General features: G+C 42.9%; 1 protein-coding gene across 1 annotated transcript in view; it reads left to right on the forward strand.

Moving 5' to 3' along the window:
- The window catches only part of VWF (von Willebrand factor), a 158,972-nt gene that overhangs the window by 95,920 nt on the left and 40,561 nt on the right, over window positions 1-22,491 (forward strand). The window contains exons 29-35 of the mRNA XM_063308370.1: window positions 3,436-3,579; window positions 9,022-9,165; window positions 11,393-11,557; window positions 15,059-15,102; window positions 17,704-17,881; window positions 20,674-20,894; window positions 21,738-21,930. Of these exons, the coding sequence (XP_063164440.1) occupies window positions 3,436-3,579; window positions 9,022-9,165; window positions 11,393-11,557; window positions 15,059-15,102; window positions 17,704-17,881; window positions 20,674-20,894; window positions 21,738-21,930 (1,089 nt within the window). The remainder of the gene's footprint in view (window positions 1-3,435; window positions 3,580-9,021; window positions 9,166-11,392; window positions 11,558-15,058; window positions 15,103-17,703; window positions 17,882-20,673; window positions 20,895-21,737; window positions 21,931-22,491) is intronic.

Genomic DNA, 22,491 nt, shown 5'->3' on the forward strand with positions numbered 1-22,491 from the left:
AACAAAAAGCTTTTTGTTGATTAACAAATGGAAAGGTACAACTTAAAAAAAAGAAAAAGAAAAATGTGTCTTGATATGTGTATCTGAAGTGGGGAGAGGGAAAACACTCAGAAAACAAAAGCAAGGTCACTCAACAGCCACTGCATCATATGCATCATGCTGTTCATAAACTAGTAAGTGAAGTCAAAGACTTATACTGTCAGAGGACAGCTGAGCAAGCACAGACAAATCTGTATTCTTTACAGAAAGACAGTGAGGAAGACATGCATTATTTTACACTTCGGTTCCATCATTAATAAAAATCAAGCACGCTTAGACCTACCAAGAATTTGGATTGGTCCAGGAGTTTGGAGTCCTCAAAGTGTCTGTGGGAAAAACTTCAAAACCAAGCTGATTTTCTTGATAATCAGGGCCTTCAGAGACCCAGGTCCTGCTTCTGATCACACTTGGATGCCCAGATGTTCCCATTTTGCAAGACAATTCCAGTTGTGTGGGAAGCATCTTGGACTCCAGGCACACTCCCAAAACTGGAAAATGTGCCACTTCCTAGAAGCCCAGCCATCTGGGAGCAGCAGAACCTTTGCAAGCTCTGCTCATTGCATTGACCCAAGCACTTGAGGAAGTACAGTAGGTGTAAACACAGAAGTCAGTAGTAGAAATGGCATCCGGTAATCAGGCTCTCTCGTTCACTCTGCTTTTGGTGCCATGTGGATGGTTTTGTGCTGCCTTTTCAATTGTGTCCCTTTTCTATTGCTTGGTGGAATGATGAAGTGAAAGAGGCTGTGGATGAGGGGAAAATGCATAGATGGACATGTGCCTACAAAAAAGTGAGAAAAAGATACTGTATACTGTGTATAGACAAAAAATAATAGTAAAGGCAAAGACTATATTCAAAGAGGACAAGAACAGTTAAATTCAAAGAGGCAGAAAAATACAGATTGATTTTGGTGGAAATAAAAAAAATGTTTGGAAAAGGAACACTAAACAACAAGCCCTTCATCATTGTGGATGGAATTAAGGATCAAAATGATGAAATGTTTTGGCATGGAACTGAAGTGAGGCAATGCTGGAGTATTTTAGATTCATGCACGGTAATGCTAATGAAATGCTAAAGAGTGGGATTGAAACATGTGTTAATGTTGATATCCAAGAAAATAAGATGAAATCATAAATGCCTTGAGAATGTTGAAAAATTGCGAGGTTGCTGGTATTGATGGTAGGACAGGAGAAATGTTAAAATATAGCTGCAGTTTGCTTAGGGAGTGGCTGTGTGACTTCTTGAATGTGTGAATAAAGACTGCATTGGTCAGGGTTTTAATGGGCAGTACAGGATTAGAGCCTCGTGTGGCGCAGAGGGGCAGGCGGCAGTTCTGCAACCGAAACTCTCCCCACGACCCGGGTTCGGTCCCAGCGGAAGCCGGATTCTCTCTCGGGCAGCCGGCTCAGGTTGACTCAGCCCCCCATCCTTCCGAGGTCGGGAAAAGGAGCACCCGGCTTGCTGGGGAAGGTGGCGACCAGGAAGGCAACGGCAAACCACCCCGCTCTATAGTCTGCCAAGAAAGCATCGCGAAAGCGGCATCCCCCCAAAGGGTCAGACGTGACTCGGTGCTTGCGCGGGGGACCTTTCACCTTTCACACATAGGATTGGTTACTAGAAGTGACATTAAGCAACATTTGGGAAGTTCAGGGCAGAGTTATGGCAGGCAGAGGGTGTGAGCATCATGTTTTAGCTCTTCCCCACATCACTGAGAAACGAAGTGTGCTGCACCTTTGTTGATTTAGAAGAAGTGTGAGATAGTGGGCTTCAGTTACGGAAGGCTTTTTGCAAATATGGTTGAAGGTGGTTGCTGAGTGGTATATGATGCAAGTAAAGCATGCATAAGAATAAACTGAATGCTTAGCAAATGTTTCAGCAGGGAGCAAGATGGTTCAAGCCCTTTGTACATTTAAAGGTATGTTGGGATGTGAATGTATGCGTACTTCTTTATGCAGATAATGCTGTTTTGTTGGCCAAGAACCCAAAAGATTTTCAGGGAATGTTCGATAAACTGTACGATGTGGTGGGAAATAAAGGCATTAATATGCCAAATACCAACACATTTGTGTTTGGCAGAATGGAGTCCATGACTGTAACTTCCAGTATATGTAAATGCTGGGAAACGAGAGCAGGCTGGTGAATTTGTGTGTCATGGTAGAACACTTACCAAAGATGGCAAAATAGGTGAAGAAATCTAAAGATGTGCAAATGCTGGTAGAAAGGTGATGGATACTATTTGGTCTGTGGTGAGGAATGAATGGAGAATGAAAGAAACAACAATCATTGTGTAAGAGAGTGCTTCTGCCCCCCTCGTTATATGGAAGTGGACGTTGGGCTGTGTCAGCTGAGTACAATAGGAAGGGGAAGCTGCTGAGGTGTGTGTGATAAAACAGTAAGACTTGGAGTGTGGAATGAATGTGTGCGAATGAATCGGAACAGGGCAAAAGAAGTATGTTGAGGTGGTTTGGCCATGCAGAGAGAATGAGGGAGGACTAAATGAGGGGTGAATGACAGAACTGATACATGAGGGAAGAGTGAATAGGTCAAGAGGAAGGAGAAGATGGGGAAAATTGTGGTTCCATGGAGTTGGTGAAATGACAAGAGTGAGACGGGAGGACAGAAGGTATTGTATGAAGCAGTGGAGGAACGGGGCCAAAGAAAGCATGTTTTGCAAAGATAGAAAGTTATGGAGGGATACAAATAGCATTGTTGATGTAAATTACACTTTTTTCTTTTTTCACACTGTTGGCTTCCTATTTTTTTACACTCGTTTCTACACACTTCATAATATTGCTCAACCCTAATGACAGTAGCATGATGGGCACATTTTTTTTTCTTATGGGTTTAGTTAAGTCCTTAATTCTTTTTGTAAATTTCTTCCAAAATCTGACTGCAGGATATTACAAAATTATTTGAAATACATTTCCCTGACATTTATTCCAGACTCTTAGGAAAGCTAGGATCATGTATAAACCACCAAGGATCTCATCCACAGGCTCACGTTAGGTCACTCATGTTATACCAAACAGCCTGTTATTATTTACTCTGTTCTCTGTCTAATGCTATTCCTGTTTTGGTTGTTTGGAGGGTCAGTAGCAAGATCCTTTCCCGACTTCAGTAGCAGTGTTTCTGTTCTGGGCTACACAGGTAGAATAAAAGATTCTCCAGAATATTAGACTGGATTGAAAGCAAGAAATAATAAAACTCATCCAAAAGTATAGTCTGAGGTTGTTGGGGCCAAGTGACAAAAAACGGCATGCAATGTGAACATGCAGATCAATATGCAAAGGTGTGTTCTTTTTTGACTTTGAAGTCTGGTAGCCCTGAGCAAGTTTTGGTCCAACCTTTTTAATTTCTTGATTCATTTTCCTTCCTGAACCTTTTGGCTTCCTCTCCAGGCCATGCTTCGACTCAAGTGGCAGTACTTCAGTATGGAAAAGTGAACTCTCTGGAAATTTCATGGAATGTGCTCCAGGAAAAAACGAATCTTCTGAGAAGGGTGGACTCCATTCATCAACGAGAGCAAGGCCCCAGTAAACTAGGTATCTTCTCTGGTTTTCAGTAAAAGGGCAAAGAAGGTTTTGCTCTGATCAATTCCAAGAAAGTTTATTCAACCACTGATGACTATTCATGTATTTTCTTATTTATTTAAAATGTACTCACATGTACTTACATTAGTTTTAGAAATCCTTGCAAACTAAAATTCATGTAGTAGCAGCGAGAAAATCTGGAATTTAGTCTATTTATCAGTTCCATTAAGAGTCATCCTATGTTTTCAGCTAGAACTGTGGCCACTAAACATTTCTGTACTTTTGGCCTACCTTTCTTGAGATCTTGTCCCCTTTGAGTATAGTGACAGCAGAGTGATCTTACTCTAAGCAACTCAGAACTTGGGGTGACTCAGAGAACCCCAAGATTTCTGCCAGGGATGGAGCATCAGCCAAAAAAATCCCATGGAACTATCTTGGCCAGAAACCGCAACAGAAGAATGTCCCATTAAGTTAATGGGACATTAATAACATTGATAGAACTCCATTTCTATATTGGTTATATTTCTGAATCATCTCTTAAGATAATATCTAAATGAACGGTTGTAAAATATAAACACTTATGTGTTCCTAATGAATGAAACAAGAGTGGTACTACCAGCACAAAGCATCGCAAGGCCTGACCAAAGAGATGATCTTCGAAAGGCATCAGAAGCATAATACAGATTATGCTTCTCGTAAAGGATGAACATCTCAGCCAATGCAGCAAGAACAGAAAATGCTCATTTCTTGAGCAATGTCAGATGACGATCCTCTGGTTTTAGTAAGGTTGTAAGAAAAGGGGGAGGTGATGATAGCGAAAGGCACAGCCCAGCCAGGAGGAGTGTTGGGTGTGTTCAGTTGATTCGCTCTTGTGACACAGTCTCGGCATCATCCTTTTTGTTGCAGGAAGACAGGGTACCTGTAGGGGAGTTCCCCCATAGTGGAGAGATGGGCGGTAAATAAATAAAATAAATAAATAAATAAATATCCACCCTACAGTTAAGACAGAACAGAGAAGCACAACAGAACAGCCACAGCCACAGTTACTCTGAACAAATTGTGGTGTTTATTTATTTATTTATTAAATTTATGTCATTGCCCATCTCCCCCAATGGGGGACTCTGGGCGGTTTACAATAAAATGACCCTAACGACATATCCACCTAATTTACCATTACAATATGAATAGAAAATGAATATAAAATCCAAGTGAAGATGGAACACAAGCACTAAGCGGTGCTATGGCGCCAGCCATCCCCAGGTGGAGCTGTCGCTTTCCCCCTCCCAAGCAAGGTGGCAGAACCAGGTCTTCAGTTTCTTCCGGAAGTCTGAGAGCGAGGAGACCCGTCTCAACTCCGGGGACAGGATATTCCAAAGGGTGGGAGCCACTGCCGAGAAGGCCGACCTCCTGGACCCCGCTAGATGAAATTCCTTTGCTGATGGGGTCTGTAGCATGCCCACTCTGCATGATCGGGTGGGGCAGGTCGATGTTATGGGGATGAGACGGTCCCTCAGGTACCCTGGTTCCATGCCACGTAGGGCTTTAAAGGTGATAACCAACACCTTGAATTGGACCCGGAAGCAAACTGGCACCCAATGCAGCTTGCGTAACAGTGGTGTCACATGGGCTGATTTTACAGCCCTGATAACTGTCCGCGCAGCCACATTCTGGACCAGCTGAAGCTTCTGAATGCTTTTCAAGGGTAGCCCCATGTAGAGCGCATTTCAGTAGTCTATATGGGAGATGACAAGGGCATGAATGACTGTTTGGAGGGCATCTCGGTCCAGGAATGGGTGTAGCTGGCGCACCACCAGAAGATGTGCAAAGGCCCTCCTGGCTGTGAGTGCCACCTGCTCTTTGAGCAGGAGTCGCGAGTCCAGGAGGACCCCCAGATTCCGCACTCGTTCCGAGTGGGGCAGTGGTATCCCATCCAGAACCAAAGAAGACAACTTCCTGGAAGCTGAGGGGCTGTCAATCCAAAGCCACTCTGTCTTATCAGGGTTCAGTTGAAGCCTGTTGTTCTCCATCCAGACCCCCACAGCCCCCAGGCACTTGGAAAGGGTGGAGACCGCATCACTTACTTCACCCGGGATGGAGATATATAACTGAATATCATCAGCATATTGATGATACCTCATCCCATGGTGAAGGATGATCTCACCCAGAGGTTTCATGTAGATATTGAATAGGAGAGGAGAGAGAACTGAACCCTGCGGCACCCCATAATGGAGGGGTCGAGGGGCAGATCTCTCCCCCCCTATCACCACCGATTGGGAACGGCCCTGGAGGAAGGAGGTGAACCAGTGCAGGACCACACCGCCCACCCCCAACCCCCTGAGCCGCCCCAGAAGGATACCATGGTTGATGGTATCGAAAGCCACTGAGAGATCCAAGAGAGCCAGGATGGATGCACTCCCTCCATCCCACTCCCACCAGAGATCATCCATAAGTGCGACCAATGCGGTCTCCATCCCATATCCTGGCCTGAAACCTGACTGAAAGGGGTCCAGATAATCCGTTTCCTCCAGAATTCTCTGGAGCTGCAACGCAACCACTTTCTCAACCACCTTCCCTAGAAATGGGAGGTGGAAGACTGGGCGAAAATTGCCCAGTATAGTAGGGTCCAGGGATGGCTTCTTGAGGAGTGGGTGCACCAGCGCCTCCTTAAAGGTAGCCGGAAACACCCCCTCCCTCAAGGATGCATTAACCATCTCCTGGACCCAACCACAAGTCACTTCCCGGGCTGATTTTATCAGCCGGGAAGGGCATGGGTCAAGCTGACATGTGGTTGCATTCACAGCCCGGAGGATCCTGTCCACTTCCTCGGGCCCAACAGGATCAAACCATTCCCAGATAACAGGATAAGTACATTCCCCTGGCATCTCCCCAGACTCCGCTTCACACTTAGAGTCCAACTTAGAATGGATCTGAGCGATTTTATCCTGCAGATGTTCCTGCTCTTCAGGCAGAAAACATTCTCATAGCCCAACATGCCGCTCACATGTGCATCGCTTTGCAACAACCCCCCTTTTGATTGACTAGCTCATAAGAAAGGAATGGTAGAGAATACTGCAGAGATGCAGATGATTCATTTGACAGGAGGAACAGAATTCATGTCCGCAAAAAACAATGTGCATCTGTGTAGAAGCAGGTCTTGCGGGGGGGAAAGGGTAGGAAGTAGGACAAGAAGCAAGAGAAGTGGCTATTTACAGGAACAATGTCCATTTTTTAACTTATTGGACAGAATTTGGGTTGGGAAACAAAGACTGTGGGATTCACCGGGGGAATGGTTGGACTCAGCCTCAATGTTAAGCATTTGTATGCCTGCTGATCAGCAATAATCATTCTAGTGCAAGGAAGAAAATGAAAAAAATGCACAGAGAAAGAACAAAAGTCTGCATGAACCAAACCTTTGAATTGATAATATAACGGCAAATTAAAGAACAGAATAATACACCCTTCTTTAACAGTGCTAACAATGGGTTATCACAATACTGAATGAGTCAGTGACTATTTTGGACCATGGCAGTTGTAGCAAATATCTCCAGTCCAGGAATCTGCCTTTATGTCTCCTTTGAGACTAATTAAGTTGTCCTTTAGGCTTCAATCTGACAAAGTCTCCCATAAGGGTGGGAGAAGAAAGACCTTTAAGTACTGATCCTTCCTTGGTCTAAATCAGGGTTTCTCAACCTTGGCAATTTTGAGATGTGTGGACTTCAACTCCCAGAATTCCCCAGCCAGCATATTCCCCTGGCTGGGGAATTCTGGGAGTTGAAGTCCACACATCTCAAAATTGCCAAGGCTGAGAAATGCTGGTCTAAATCATTGAGAAGGTATTGATAGGCTTGTGGGTCCTGTTTTAATGAGGTGATTCCTGTTGTTAAGGAAGGAACCTCGGCTTGGTGGAATCCTCTGATGCTTCTGACTGACAACTAACATCTTAAAGCAATTTAATATTTTATCCCTCATTTTACAGAGATACACACAGGACACGTCTTAAGAATGTTACATCTCTGTTTCTGTTTCCTTCTGCTTGAGTTTATTGGAGTCCCCCCCCCTTTCAGTTATTATGCTTTTAATTTCCTGTCCCTAATTTTTTTTAGAACAAAAGCTGTTTAGTTTAAGATTTCTCTGGCTTCAGAGTTAGCTCCCCTTAAAATGTTGGTGCGTCATGCCCAGATCCAGTTAAGATTAAGTCGTTCCTTGTTCCTTTACACCAGGGTGTGCAACTTGGTTGAGCTTGGGATAGCATCAACTTTGCTGGGTGTGCCAAGGACCACACTCCAAAAAATAAATGAATAGGCATTAATCAAGCTCATAACTACCACTTTAATTGGACTTCCTCCGCTTGTAATCAATTGATCTCTTGTAAGTTAAATTGTGCCCCTTACTCTTTAGCTGACTGGCTCATTATTGGGAAAAGCCTGAATGAAAGTAAATACAGTCCCACATTTTCTCTCTCCAAGGCACACCTGCACACACACCTCTCCAATGCATAGAGACCAGGACAACGGCCTCCTTCCCTCCTCCAGCGGGGCGGCCGCTGCTGATTTCCTCTTTGTATGAGGTGCAGCCAGGATCCTCTTTTTTCAGCAGAGGCCAGATGTGTAGGTGCTCCAGGCCTTCTCTTCCTTGCAAGGCCCAATGACCATGGTGTCTCCTTCAAGAGATCCACAGCAGGTGCAACTTTGGTGCAGGGCCCTGTGGAGATCTTTCTACCTCTGTAGCCGGTCAGACATCCTCCTCTTCCTATCGTCCTGTGCCATGAAGCATGACGACCTAGCTCTCCTATTTAATTTTATAACGTGGAGGTCTCCCAACTCCACAAGACTCTGAGAGGCTTACAACTTTACCAGCAAGAAGGATAATAAAAAAGCAAAGGTCGCAGATGGCCAGATAATATTCCCCATAATCAAAGAAAGACCATCCCACAAGGGGCTTGAATAGCCAAGTTTTCAACCATCTTCTGAGTCTCATCTAGTCACAAACAGGTCACCACAGCTGGCAACAACATTTTCTGGTTGTGTTGATTGAGCTGTGGACTCACAGCTGTTAAAATATTCCCTCCAATCCACAAGAAAAATGAGCTCAATGTGTTTTGGCCGTGGAGTCGGAATAGCTGAGGCACCCAGTCCTGGTGAGGGAATGAGGATGATTTTTGTTTATTTCTTCCCACTGGGTGCCACTGAATCTCCATTAAGATGTTTTCCTTTAAATGGGACAGAAAAATATGCTATTAGGAGATGTTTCCTCTCTTGCCATTGGCCCAAAGGATTCAATGATTCTTCAGTTGTAGAAAAGTATGTTTCAGAATGGAAAATAAGAGTACTATTAAGATTTGCTTTATCAAGGATAATTTGAGATACCTGCCATTTCATTTTCTTGATGAAATGAAGTGTACTTTACTCTGCTTATACAGTAAACTATTTTTGTTTTGTTTTCTTTCATTTTTAGGGGAAGCAATAGACTTCATGATTCAGCATGCCATTTCTGAAGTCAACGGAGGAAGGCCCAACGCATCCAAAATTGCCGTGATTATTGTAGCAAGCACCTCAAAAGATGCTGTGGAAGCTGCTGTGTATTCTGCAAGAATCAACAGTAATTATGTTATTTTGCCACTACCTTTATAGTGTGTTCTTTTGTGCTGAAATATATTTGCCCTGCTTTATACACTGTTGGATGCCACAGAGGTCCATATACATGTATGTGCTCCTGAGTCTGTAGGTGTTAAGACAAGAGAGTGCATGCTTTAGCATCCATGGATGTTCTTCAGGATGCTCTAGAGAGGAAAAGCTTTTCAGCAGAAAAAGGGAGGAGATACTTAACATTTTGTGCAAAAGTCTCTTTCCCTGGCTTGTTGGGATATTTGTTTGGTTTGCCACTTTATAGTCTGTACACTAGGGACGCGGTGGCGCTGCGGGTTAAACCACTGAGCTGCTGAGCTTGCCAATCGGAAGGTTGGCGGTTCAAATCCGCGTGACGGGGTGAGCTCCCGTTGCTAGTCCCAGCTCCTGCCAACCTAGCAGTTCGAAAACATGCCAATGTGAGTAGATGAATAGGTACCGCTTCAGCAGGCAGGTAACGGCGTTCTGTTTAGTCATGCCGGCCACATGACCACGGAAGTGTCTACGGACAAACGCCGGCTCTTCGGCTTTGAAACAGAGATGAGCACCACCCCCAGAGTTGGACACGACTGGACTTAATGTCAAGGGAAACCTTTAGCTTTACCTTTAGTCTGTATACTGCAACCAACACGCCAGCCTACAGCAGTTAACAGACATTGAACTTCCATGGGGAGAAGGGAGAAAGAGGAAGATGGCCAAAGAGAAGGGGAAGCAGGTTCTTTTCTCCTGTGTGTAATGATTGCCTATTCCAATAAAAGGAGTCTCATCAGTAATTACTAGAGAAAACTAATTTATTGAATGAATAGTATGCAAAGTACGAAGAAAGCTGAGAATGAGCAAAAGCGCGCCAAATACAAACTTAAAAAGCCTTGCTCCCGTTGCGAACCCTCCCCTCAGGCTAGCATAGCAACCACCCACCCCAGATGCTAGCAACCGTTAGAATCGGCCTGAGAAAGTAACCTTGAACAGCAGAGATAACCCAAACATACATTCCAGAAGATCACAAGTCAGCACAAAGGAAATTTACCAGCGTGGCCAGGCAGGCACGCAACTGCAGATATGACACGTGAAACGTTACGAGGAACCATAAACATCGGAACGGGAACATGACACTGTGTAACATTGTGCAAAGTTCAGCCCCTGCAGTTGCCATGCAAGAGAGAAAAGGTTGCCATGCATAATTTAGATGTGGCTGTAGTGTAACATGTAGCCTGGCCCTGACCTGAGCATCTATTTGTCACTCCCTGTATAAATCTTCATGTAGAATTACCTTTCCATGTCCTGTTGTGAAAGGTAATCACAAGTGGTTATAGCTAAGATTTTTTTTAAAAATCCCAACCCTAATTATTTCCCTTGATAATAATCCTGACAAGCTTGGGAGTTTACCTAATCTCTGTCTAGTTATAGACATTAAAAAGCTCTGTTAAAAATAAATGCTGTTGTAGCAATTGGCTGAACAAAAATGGATCCAAAGTTGGGCGAGTATTGAAAATCCTGCATTGATCCATAAACCAGTTTTCTTTTAGTGTGAAATAGTCTAAATGAATTGTGAAATTATATTATTCATGTAATATTAGATTCTGAGTGCAGCTGAAGACATAAAACTACCAAATACTTAATTGGATATTGGACGTGGCTTTCAATTTATATGGCTTCCCTCTCTTCCTTTAAGAGTTCATTCTGTGCTCTTGGGAGCAACATTAAGCATTTTAGGGCTAATTAAGCTTCTTACAAAAACTACAGTCTGTTTCCATTTTAAAGCTGTGGTCTCAGCTTTTGAGTTAAGGCTGAATTCTTGACTGACCTAATTATTGTTATGCAGAGACTTGCGGGGTGGGGAGCGGGGAGGTGTGCACAGCACAGCTCAGCTCTTGATTGTGCAAAGCTGTTTAAGCAACTAGCAGTGTTCAATCCACAGTGGTTTACATATTGAGGTAGGAGTAGTTTATTTTAATGAAATTAATTATAAAAGGAGAATAGAATTTTTACAGTGAAGCATTGTTTTTCAATCTTCTTAGAATATAGTTTGTCATTATTGTTCTGTTTTGGCAGTGGGGGTGGGAGCAAATCTATGCTGAAAACAGAGAATGGAAATAATTATCAGTATTATGCAAAACTGATTTTATCCAAACCATTTTTGAACACTGTACTGAAGTTCAAATTGAATTAAGGAGAATTTCAATATATTCTTCTTTTCCCAGGGGTATCACTGCTTCCCATTGGCATTGGGACCAATTATAATGTAGAACAATTGAAATCTTTAGCTGGGCCTTCTTCTAAAGACATGATCATTAAGCTGCAACATTTTGAAGATCTTTCCACGATGATCACATTGGGGGATGAATTTATGAAGAAACTTTGTACAGGTGAGCCCCATATGACTTACTCTAGTACTCTAGATAAGCACACACAGATTAAGATTTTTTAAAAGGACAGCCATTACATCTTTTGTTTCTTCCATTGTTTTAAACAGAAGTTCTGTTTTCATAATTTAGATGATAGTAAATGTATCTTAGCAAGTTAGTACTTCAGAATATCCTGATTAAATTATTCCCCATGTAGATAATGTTGAAGAGTGAATCTGTCATGAGTACTGATGGTGAGCAGGAGGGGGCCCCTATCCAGGGGGGAAAACACATGCGTAGTTTAGAGGCTTTGAACTGTCCTTCAAAGAAACTCAGAGCAGACCAGCCTTGAGCGTTGGGTTTATCTGCCTGGGTTTTCCCACACTCCTTCAGTTTGGCAGGATTTTCTGTCTACTAGAGTAGGACAATAAGCACTAGAGACCAACTCATTGTCTCGGCATGGTACTTCGCTCTAAGCTAGGACAGAATCTCATTAAAAGGAATCAAGGACTGTGATACAGGATGTGATGCCCAGATAGGATTTCTCAGTTAATTAGTTAATTTTTCAGTGTGAATGTTGACAGAGGCTTAAAAGGGGACAAGGCCATTAAAGGAATATATTGGATCTTCGTTGTGTATTCGTTCAGTCGCTTCTGACTTTTCATGACTTCATGGATCAGCCCATGCCAGAGCTTCCCGCTGGTTGTCAACACCCCCAGCTCCCCCAGGGATGAGTCCGTCACCTCTAGAATGTCATCCATCCATCTTGTCCTTGGTCGGCCCCTCTTCCTTTTGCCTTCCACTCTCCCCGGCATCAGCATCTTCTCCAGGGTGTCCTGTCTTCTCATGTGGCCAAAGTATTTCAGTTTGGCCTTTAATATCATTCCCTCAAGTGAACAGTCTGGCTTTATTTCCTGGAGGATGGACTGGTTTGATCTTCTTGCAGTCCAAGGCACTCTCAGAATTTTCCTCCAACACCACAGTTCAAAAGCATCTATCTCCCTTCGCTCAGCCTTCCCCATGGTCCAGCTCTCGCAGCCATATGTTACTACGGGGAATACCATTGCTTTAACTATGCGGACCTTTGTTGTCAGTGTGATGTCTCTGCTCTTAACTATTTTATCGAGATTTGTCATTGCTCTCCTCCCAAGAATTAAATGTCTTCTGATTTCCTGGCTGCAGTCAGCGTCTGCAGCAATCTTTGCGCCTAGAAATACAAAGTCTGTCACTGTCTGTACATTTTCTCCCTCTATTTGCCAGTTATCAATCAAGCTGGTTGCCATAATCTTGGTTTTTTTGAGGTTTAGCTACAAACCAGCTTTTGCACTTTCTTCTTTCACCTTCATCATAAGGCTCCTCAGTTCCTCCTCGCTTTCAGCCATCAAAGTGGTATCATCTGCATATCTGAGATTGTTAATGTTTCTTAATATTTCTTAATATATATTAAATAATATATATATTAAATATATATTAAATATTTATATTTAAATAATTTATATTTATTTAAATATTTATTTATTATTATTAACATTGATATTTCTTAATACTGGATCTCAGTAATCATAATTATTTACAGAGATGGAAAATCACCCTCTTTACATTGGAAGCAAACACTATCCTCACAAATAAGATTTTCATTTTTCTAACCCACAGAGTCTGTGAACAAAGTACTACTAGTTTCCAGAAATACAAATTGAAAAGCATACTATTTTGTCCCTTTAAAAAGTAACGTGTAAAAAATGGTTTTAAAAAGGCCTTAATAAGGCCATCAGAGCAAGTTCAATAAAAAAAACATAAAAAAAACTTCTGTTAAATAGAGCTTGGCTCCTGGTGATTGCAAAACTGTGCAAATGGTTTGCCATTCCCTTTTTCCTGGACATTTGTATAGCCACCCACCTCCCCAATGACTCTGGGTGACAAACAATGTTAAAAATAAAAATAAAATAATTACAACAACAAGCATAGCAATTAAAATACATAGCAGCTGAAAAAAATATCACAATCATCATTATTTTGACTTTCTAGTCTAGCCTACAGCCCTGTGGTCTTCCATCCATTACTAAGTAGATCCAATCTTCTTTTTTTTTTTAAGATCAATTCAGGTGAGCTCTGGGCTTCCATTTTTTCATGGATGGATCCCTCTGAAAACTGCCTTTGGCCAGGGCAGTGCTGCCCAGTTATTTAAAAGTCCTGTGGTCCATTATGAGAGGCAGAGTTTCCTGTTCCAGGCTGTGGAAATTTCCCTCACCCAAGGAAGGAGGGGCAGGGGAATGAGAAAAGAAATCACGAAAACAAGAGGGAATGGGGTGTGTGAGTGAGTGAGTGAAAGAGAGAGAGAGAGGTGTTTCCTTGACCAGGGATCTCACAGCAGCTTTTCATGTTTTTTTTGTCCTTCGCATATACGTCTTCTGAAGAACTGGGTCATGGTTGGGGATGCTGATGGTTCGTGCTAAGAAGGGCGGTCAGTGGCGCTTCATTACCACATTCCATTTTATTTATTTATCCTGCCTTTATTTTTGGTCAGCAAAAGGCAGTGTACGTAACTAATGCTCCCTCCTCCAATTTTCCCCAGAACAACAACCATTTCCTGCCTAAGCAACAACAACAACAACAACACAACAGCAACCCTTTCTGCCTAAGGGAAGACTAGAACTCACCATCTCCCAGTTTCTGGCCCACCATTTTAGCCCCTTCATCACACTGGTTCCCGTGCCTGGCATCCCATGGCAGCATCCTCATCTAAAACAGGCCAGAGTTTGACCTTCTGCCCTAGCAGCGATGCCTGTTGCATCTTTGGCCTTTGGACTCCAAGGCCTCGTATTGGAGGAATGGTTGTTCAGCAAAACTCCCAAACCACCTGCCCAGAGGCCAATGTTTCCTCTGCTTTCACCCATCCTCACCCATCCTCACAATGGTCCTAGAGCTTTGATCCAGGGATTCCTTGGTTGGCCCCTTTCTGCCCCTTGCAGTTACACACGATGCCATAGACAGATTTTCTTCAGATTGCGAGGAGGAAGGAAGAACTTTGATTGTCACAGTAATCATGAAAGAACTTTGCCAGGCTTATGAGAGAAAAGGCTGAAGAAAGCCACCGTCAGTTTTGACTCAAGTTCTACTACACCAACCAGCCCTGAATCTCTTGGATCATCTATGGTGCAATCTCAATTTTAGTGGTCAGATTTAGAAAATAATTTGATTCAAAATTTATTTCATATTGCAGCTCCATCACATCTTAGGTAAAAAGAGAGGAGGTGCTTAGATAAAACCATCATCCTCATCATCCCAGGTTCTTGGGAACAACTTGATGCGGAATGAAGGCCAACACCAGCTAAAGAACTGGCAGCTGTGATTTCCTGTTGTTGTGTATATAATAATAATAATAATAATAATAATAATAATAAATAAATAAATAATTTATATGCTGCTGGACTCCCAGTGACTTATGTATCTGTTTCAGTGTGATTTTCATCTCAAGCTTTAGGATGATGTCTTATGAATGTCTTTTGATTGCTTACTTTTCAGAGACCGCGCAGGAATGTATTGATGAAGAGGGGAATATAAAGGCAGTAAGTATGTCGTTCTCACCTTGTATGAGTTTTAGATACATGACCTGTTATGGATGGCCAGTCCAGAGCGTTGGAGGGGACTGGTTCGGGGGGTCCACTCAAGATCCAGTGCCTTTGAGTCCATAAATCTAAATCAGCAAATGAAAACTCAAGTTCTAAAAAAGGGTCACACCTTTCTCTCCAAGGGACCATTTAAAGTCAGCCAACGGTTTCAGTCATACTGAAAATAATATTGTAGAATTGTGAATATATGTATGTATATATGTATATGCATATATACACACACACACGTACATATACTGTATATGTGTATGTGTGTAACCATGGGCTACGTAGACTAATAATCTGCGTCTTCATAGATCCAAGATGCTTGTTTGCTCACAGATTCAAAGGGCTGATCCCAGTCATAGCAAATAGCTCCATATACCACTGTGTGGTATTCATGGGTTAGATGTTGGACTAGGATCGGGGAGACCCAGGTTCAAGTCCTCGCTCAACCATAAAAGTTTGCTGGGTTACTTTGTGCCAGTCGCTCTTTCTTGGCCTAACCTATCTCATAGGGGTTGGTAGTGGGGAAAAACTGGAGGAGGAAAAGTGGAATAGAACTATAATAAGCAGATAAAATGCAAACGTTTTACAGAATCACTCTGTTCAGAGGGATCACGTACTCTGAACACCTCCAGTGAAAGGGAACCCACCACCCTCTGACTCATTGCATCCATAGTCAGTCTACTGTTACTGTGAGGAAGTTTCTTCTAGCCTTCTGATAATCTAAATCCATTATTTCCTGTCTTGTATTAAGTGACATTCTTCCCAGTATTTGAAGAAAGATCTCCCATCCTTCCTCAGGCCTTCTATCTCAGGGCTAAATGTGCCCCGCCATGTTCATGGGAATTTCTGGTCCCTCTAGGTTTCTTCAGCAATAGAATCCTGCTTACCATTGCTCTGAGATTATTAACATCTGCTTTTGTAAAATTCAAAATACTTGCTTTGCTCCCAGATTTCCTGCCCCCTAGTCTTTTGCCTACAGGACTGGGTCTTCCCTATTGGTTAGGGGCAAGTCAAGGTGCAGGCCTGTTGAAGCTGAAGGTGCTAAATATGAGTACCGCCATCTTGCATTCCTGTGAGGCCGCCTGCCTCAGTTCTTTTCTGGCACGATAAACTTGGAGAACATGGTTACCATGACTGTTTTCGTGACTTTCTGTCTGTAGGGGGAAGGCTTGCATTATGTCCTTCAGTGTTGTCGATTTCACCGGATGCCTGAGTCCTTGGTTCTTTCAAGATGTTTCCTAATTTATTTTTCACAGACAAATTTGCCTATTTTCCCCTATAAAGATCTTAAATGATTTGGCATCTCATAAACAGAGCGTACGCTAATGAAAGAAACGCAGACCCTCTTCTGCCAAGCTTATGCATACACTCTTTTAATTCCTTTACTTCTATCAGGCCGAGGAATTCATGGAACTAAATCCTTCCACCTCTGCCAAGAGCAGCCGAGCTGTTTTTATTACTGGAAGATGCACCAACATAATTGTCCCCAATATGTTTGGGTGGGCAGTGGGGGTATTACTGTTGTGCAGTAACTTGTCTGCAAGAAGATTCTACGGCAGTGGAAAAGTGTTTCTTCAACAGGCTGTGATGGATGGGGATTCCACAGCATGCAAACAAAATAAAACGTCCAGAGTGTTTGCAGATGCGGATGGGAAGCAGTATTTGTTTCAGCAGAAGTAGCTCTCTGGTTGCCCTGTTCTGGGTGGGTTGAGTGGGTGGATAAAACAGGTCTCCATGCTCATGGGAATCACTGATGGGAAGTAAAGTTTCCATTGTGATTCTTTCAGGGAACGCCCTAATTCACAGAATCTGGCAAGGTAGACAGGATTAGTGGGAACTAACCAGAAGGTATCTCAGGTCTCAGCATCCTATTCACCGGTCTGGATTAGCAGTCTGTCTTCCTGGCATAGCTCAAGACTTTCTGCCAGAAGCACTTAAACACTTTCGTGTTCCTGAATACTAGGGTCACTTTTTTCTTTTCCAGAGCTGAGAAGATTTTTCTTACATTATTATTTTTTAAAATATATGGAAGGTATGCTAGCCAGTATAACCCCAAGCATTGTTTTCACCCACCAAACTGTTTCCACATGGTAATTGTTTAGGAATCTAGCACATAATGAATCAAAGTTAATAATCAAATCCTATGAATTCCAGAGAAAAAGAATTATCCCACTGAAATCAGTGGAAAGTAAACTCACTTTGACTAGTTTTTGTCCAGTATTTCTGTACACCCATTGTCCCCAGTGTGGGGCTTTCCCAGTGCATGGACTTCCAGAATTCTCAGCAATGGCCATGCTGGCTGTGAACTAAAGTTTACACATTAGGAAGACGCCCAAGTCTGGGGAAAGCAACTCTATACCATTCATCTTTTACAGGCAAAATATGCTGAATTTTGTCACTGTTTAGCAAGCAGAATGTCTTCTGCCCTGCACCTTTAGATTGTAAATCACATTTTGGTGCCTACTGAACAGAAACCACTTGATGGAGTGTACCTTGAGCATTTCCTTAATCTCAGATCCTATTTTAACTTTATTGTGTCATTTTGTGCAGCCTGGTGACCAATGGAAGTTGCTGGATCAGTGTTATACTGTGACTTGCTTACCAGGTGGCCGCACAGAACTGAAAAGCCACCGACATATTTGTGAGAAGATGGCCAAGCCAACATGTCACAACAATTTCCCTGCTGTTAAAGTGGAGGAAACATGCGGCTGCCGTTGGGTGTGTCCATGTGAGTAGTTTTTCTGCAAAATATGACCACGTGAGAATTAAAGACTCAGAGAAAGGGCTTCAGCTGATTAGAACATAATATTTAATGCCAGGCAACATCTTCTAACGCTTCCCAGGAGATGACCATCTAGCAGAACCTTGAAGACATCTATCCTCTGCTATCCTTGTAATGTCATCCTCTTTGTGTATTTGGATCTAAAGCCCTCTGCAAACACACACAGCCACATAATGTTGTAGTGCATTTCTGAACTTCAGTGCATGCGTGTCATAGCCTCTAGTGTGCTTTGGAGACATCAGTGTCCCAGAGCCTCTTACATACACCTCAGATTTTCATTCTGCTGTGGGAAAACTTCAGGATTCCATAAATTTTTCCGAATGTTGATGGTCTTCAATTTATTTGCCCTGGATCTGCCACCATGTTCTGGAGTCCAACTGCCTCAGCCAGTGGATTTCTCCAGCTAGTTGTGCTCAGGGCTGTAATTTTCAGCAGTGCTTTCTGATCTTTATATGCCAGTGCAGAGCTTGTGAACTAGCACAAGGGGACAAGTATAGAGTGCCTTCTGGCAACCATGTGAAGTGTGGAGTGGAATACAAGGAAGCCTTCTGCTCTTGGAAGTGAAGAGTTATGTGACAAAATTGCCATACTGAGCAACAGTATTTGACACCTGGGATTTACAGTCAAGTGATTTACTGCCAAGGATTCGATTTGTATTAATTGATGCAGGAACAAGAACTCATAGAAGTAAGTTGCTTTCAAGGTTATAGAAGCCCCTTTGAAAGCAGTCAAGGACAAAGACTGAACACGGTGGTGGTTTTGTGACATGCTTCGTATTTCTGGTATAATCTTCCTGATGTATGCTTGTGTCTTCAAAGGCTCATGTTAAAAGTTTTAATACTCTTTGGTTATTTTTATGTTTAAATTTTATTAATGGAAGGCAGACCATTTTTAAAAATATCTGTGCGTGGGGCACAGGGACCCCGTCACTGGAGGGGAAGGATCCTTGGTGTTTATTTGCAGAGAAGCTGATTTTTTTAACTTTCCAGTCAGAGGGGAGTCTCTGGGCTCTGCCATTTTAGTGCGTAGTGGTCGCTGGAGACTGCGTCACCAGATGGATCTATTTCCTGCCTGGAGAAAATTAGTATGTCAGAGAAAATCTAGTTTTAGAACCTTTCTCTGTCTTCTAGTGTTCAGGGAGGTAGATCTTTCTGTAGTTTCAGGATGAATTATCTTTCCACAACAAAGTCACTACTTGGCCTCCATTTTAGAGAAGAAAAGAGTGTCATGGGAATAGTGAAAGGCAGGTTTCATAGAATCCTGAGGTTGGAAGGGACCTTGGAGGTCTTCTAGTCCAACCCCATGCCAGGAATTCTCATAACCTCCCTGACAAGCATAGCCTTTCAGAAAACTTTGCCAGCTCCCACCTGTGGCAAAACTTTGGCTCTTTAAGATGGTTTGCATCTCTTGTTCTAGTATAAATTATTAAATTAAAAAAATAGATGCTACAAAAATATTTGAAATGAGGACAATTCCCTGCCTGTCCTGGTTGGTTTTCCTGAGTGCATCTCTGTGTTGGTGGCAATCTTCTGCCATTGCCCATTAGGGTGTCCTTGATCCACCTGTCCCTGTCTCCCTGCTAACTTCATGGCCAAGCCACATAGGATAAAGAACTTTTAAAAAAGATCTGTGCAGAAGAAACACACACACACACACAACTAAAAGTCGCACTTCTGGAACAAAGCTGGACGCTGTTTTCTCTGGGATCCCCTTCCCTCTGCCCTCGGAGGCAATTTGCCTTCAAAGGTGTGGTTGCAAGGCAAGATATAATAGGAGGGCTCCTGGGCTGTCCATCAGCCCTTGGTGAGAAAGCTTGCTTTACACTGCATTGTAAATGAAATACATATTGAAAGAAATGGTGCATTTCATTCCTAAATTTTAGGGAATACAAGTTGATTTTAAAAATCTTAATGTTTCTTCTTCCAAAGTAAATTATTTGCTGCCTCTAAGGGTGTGTTTCTTAGGGGACTCTTACGATGAGAAGTAGCACAAAGCAAAGGCTGCCTATCCCAGAACATAATTGAAGACATTCATCTTCTCAGTGAGGGCAGACGTGCTTTTCTTGAGCTCGCGGTGGGGCACACTTGTATAAATAGCCTTTCCTCTGCCAGATTTGTTTCCCTGTTGAAGGACTGTCTTCCCATTGAAATGCAGGTTACATTCTGAGAAGTCACCATTAGAAGACATTCCCATATTTCAGTAAATCCCACATCATTTTAACATAATCCTGCAGAGAGACAGAGGTAGGAGTAGAGGGACAGATGGCCGGGAACAGCAGGTGGGAAGTGGTGGTCCACCAGAGCTTGCTGATCTCTTAACTCACAGCCACCCAGCCACACAGACAGTGATTAGAGAGGTGCACCTTAGCTGTCGTTGGGCCAAAACTTCCTGATCCCGTGTCCAAAAGCAAGCGGATAGTTGAGGTGGAGGACAAGCATGGGCAACTGATCGGCAACTGAGCTTGTTTCTATGGTGAACTTTTCAGACCAGGAATTTTGACTGGAGAAAGCAGCACCAGCAAACAGCCTTTAGGTCCTCTAACTCCTGCAACCCTCCTTATTTGGAGAGCTGCACGCAGTGGAGTTCCTGAAGTGGCCACAGTAAGTGTCATTGCTGAAGTTCCCCCGTTGCCGTACCTGTGTGCAGCAAAAAGAGAGAGAGAGAGAGAGAGAGAGAAAGGGGTATGTAACAAATAAATAGTGTCACCTGAAGGTCATATTTTAACTTCCTCTTTATAGGCACATGCATGGGAAGTTCAACCAGACATATTGTCACCTTTGATGGGCTGGATTTTAAGCTGACAGGCAACTGTTCCTACACCTTGTTTGAAGACAAAGAAGATGATATTGAAGTGCTTCTTCACAACGGAGCATGCAGCTCAGCCCCCAAACTCAACTGCATGAATGCCATTGAGGTCATACACAAGGGCTTCTCTCTGCAGCTCCACAGCAACATGACGGTAAGAGAGAGAATGGGAAAAAATGATGGTAGGTCAACTGACAAAGTGGCTGCTTTTTATTTTGATTTAATTTTGATGGATCCACGAGAGGTGATTCAACAAGTACAGTATGATGAGTGGTTTGCCTTCATTTTGAGGCAAAGCAAGTAGATGGGAGCCGGTGAAAGGAAAGGTAGTAGGAGTCCCAATGTTGGTATTGAGGATCCTGCTTGACAAGCAAGCATTCCTTGCCTGAATGTCTGCCCATGTTTTCAGCCTGTGCATTTCGTGAGCTCCCAGTGTCAGTGAGATCAGATAGACAGGATTTATTCTTGGTAGTGAAGAACTTCAGGTGAATGATGTTCTCCCAAATTCTCCCTCTACTTCCCTTCAGATAAATAAATGGCTTTTGTTCATTCAAAGAGAGATCATATTATAAAAGGGGGCCAACCACATTTGCAGCAGTCAGTCTTTATGTGCAAGAGTGAAGCTTCCTGCCGTATAAAAGGAATACGCTGTCAGGCTGTGCTCTGGATCTGGACAAAACTCAGATTCCAGGGCAAAACTGGGTAATGCAGAACAGATTGCCGTTTAATTGTGGTGGGTTGCTCTAAGCAGCCTTGTATGAATCAGTAGCCTCTGCAAAGCACTGTCCTGATCTGTTGCTCCGGAGGCCTGGTATGCTGCAAACATGGCACCACAGCAGCCATGCCAGAAAAGATTCCCTGCTTTGGGGCTCATTTCACCTGCTGTCCTTCCATTCAGCACCCTCTTGTATACTATGCTCTCAGCCTAACTGTGGATTTGAGCTGCGTCTTCAAATTCCTGTTGTTTTATTTTTGTTTACCCAACTTTCCAAAACAGGTGGCTGCGAATGGCAAAGCAGTTATTCCCCCATATAGCAACGGTCAAGTGGAAGTTAATGTCTACGGGACAATAATGCACGAAGTCAAGTTCTTGCAAGAGAAGCACACCATTGTCTTCACCCCCAGCAACAATGAATTCACATTACAACTTAGCCCAAAGCGTTTTGCCTCCAAAATGTATGGACTTTGTGGTATGTTAGAAAAATCACTCCTGACGTGCCATTTCTGATTGTTTAGCCAATCCCAAGGCTTTTTGCAGTTGGATATCTATATAGTAAATCCTTGATTTAATGGACTTCACTTGTCTTTTACAAATGCATAAAATTCCATTTCGATGTAATAGAAATTCCTCCCCCATTAGTCGGTTAAACTGAGGGTCTCCTGTGTTCCTCAATATAGCAAAGGTGGTAAGTCTAAAATAAGTAAATGTCCACGTTGGCTTTATTAGGAAATGCCTGCTCGCAAAACTCTACGCAAAAACAGTGTGTTACTTTTGTTCAGTGGAGACGTCTGTCTAGGAAAGGGGCTGACAAGTTGGGTAGATTAGCAAACATTCTGAGTGGGTTTGTTTTATGCCCCTGTAAGCAGATTACATGTAGTCCTCACTTAATGACCATTCATTTAATAACGGTTCAGACTTACAATAGTGCTGGAAAAAACCGACTTACAACTGGTGCTCACACGTAACGACTGTTGCAGTGTCCCTGTGGTCACTTGATCACAATTTGGGCACTTGGCAACTGATTCGCATT

The sequence above is a fragment of the Candoia aspera genome, chromosome 7 (genome assembly GCF_035149785.1).
Source record: "Candoia aspera isolate rCanAsp1 chromosome 7, rCanAsp1.hap2, whole genome shotgun sequence".
Classification (NCBI taxonomy): domain Eukaryota; kingdom Metazoa; phylum Chordata; class Lepidosauria; order Squamata; family Boidae; genus Candoia; species Candoia aspera.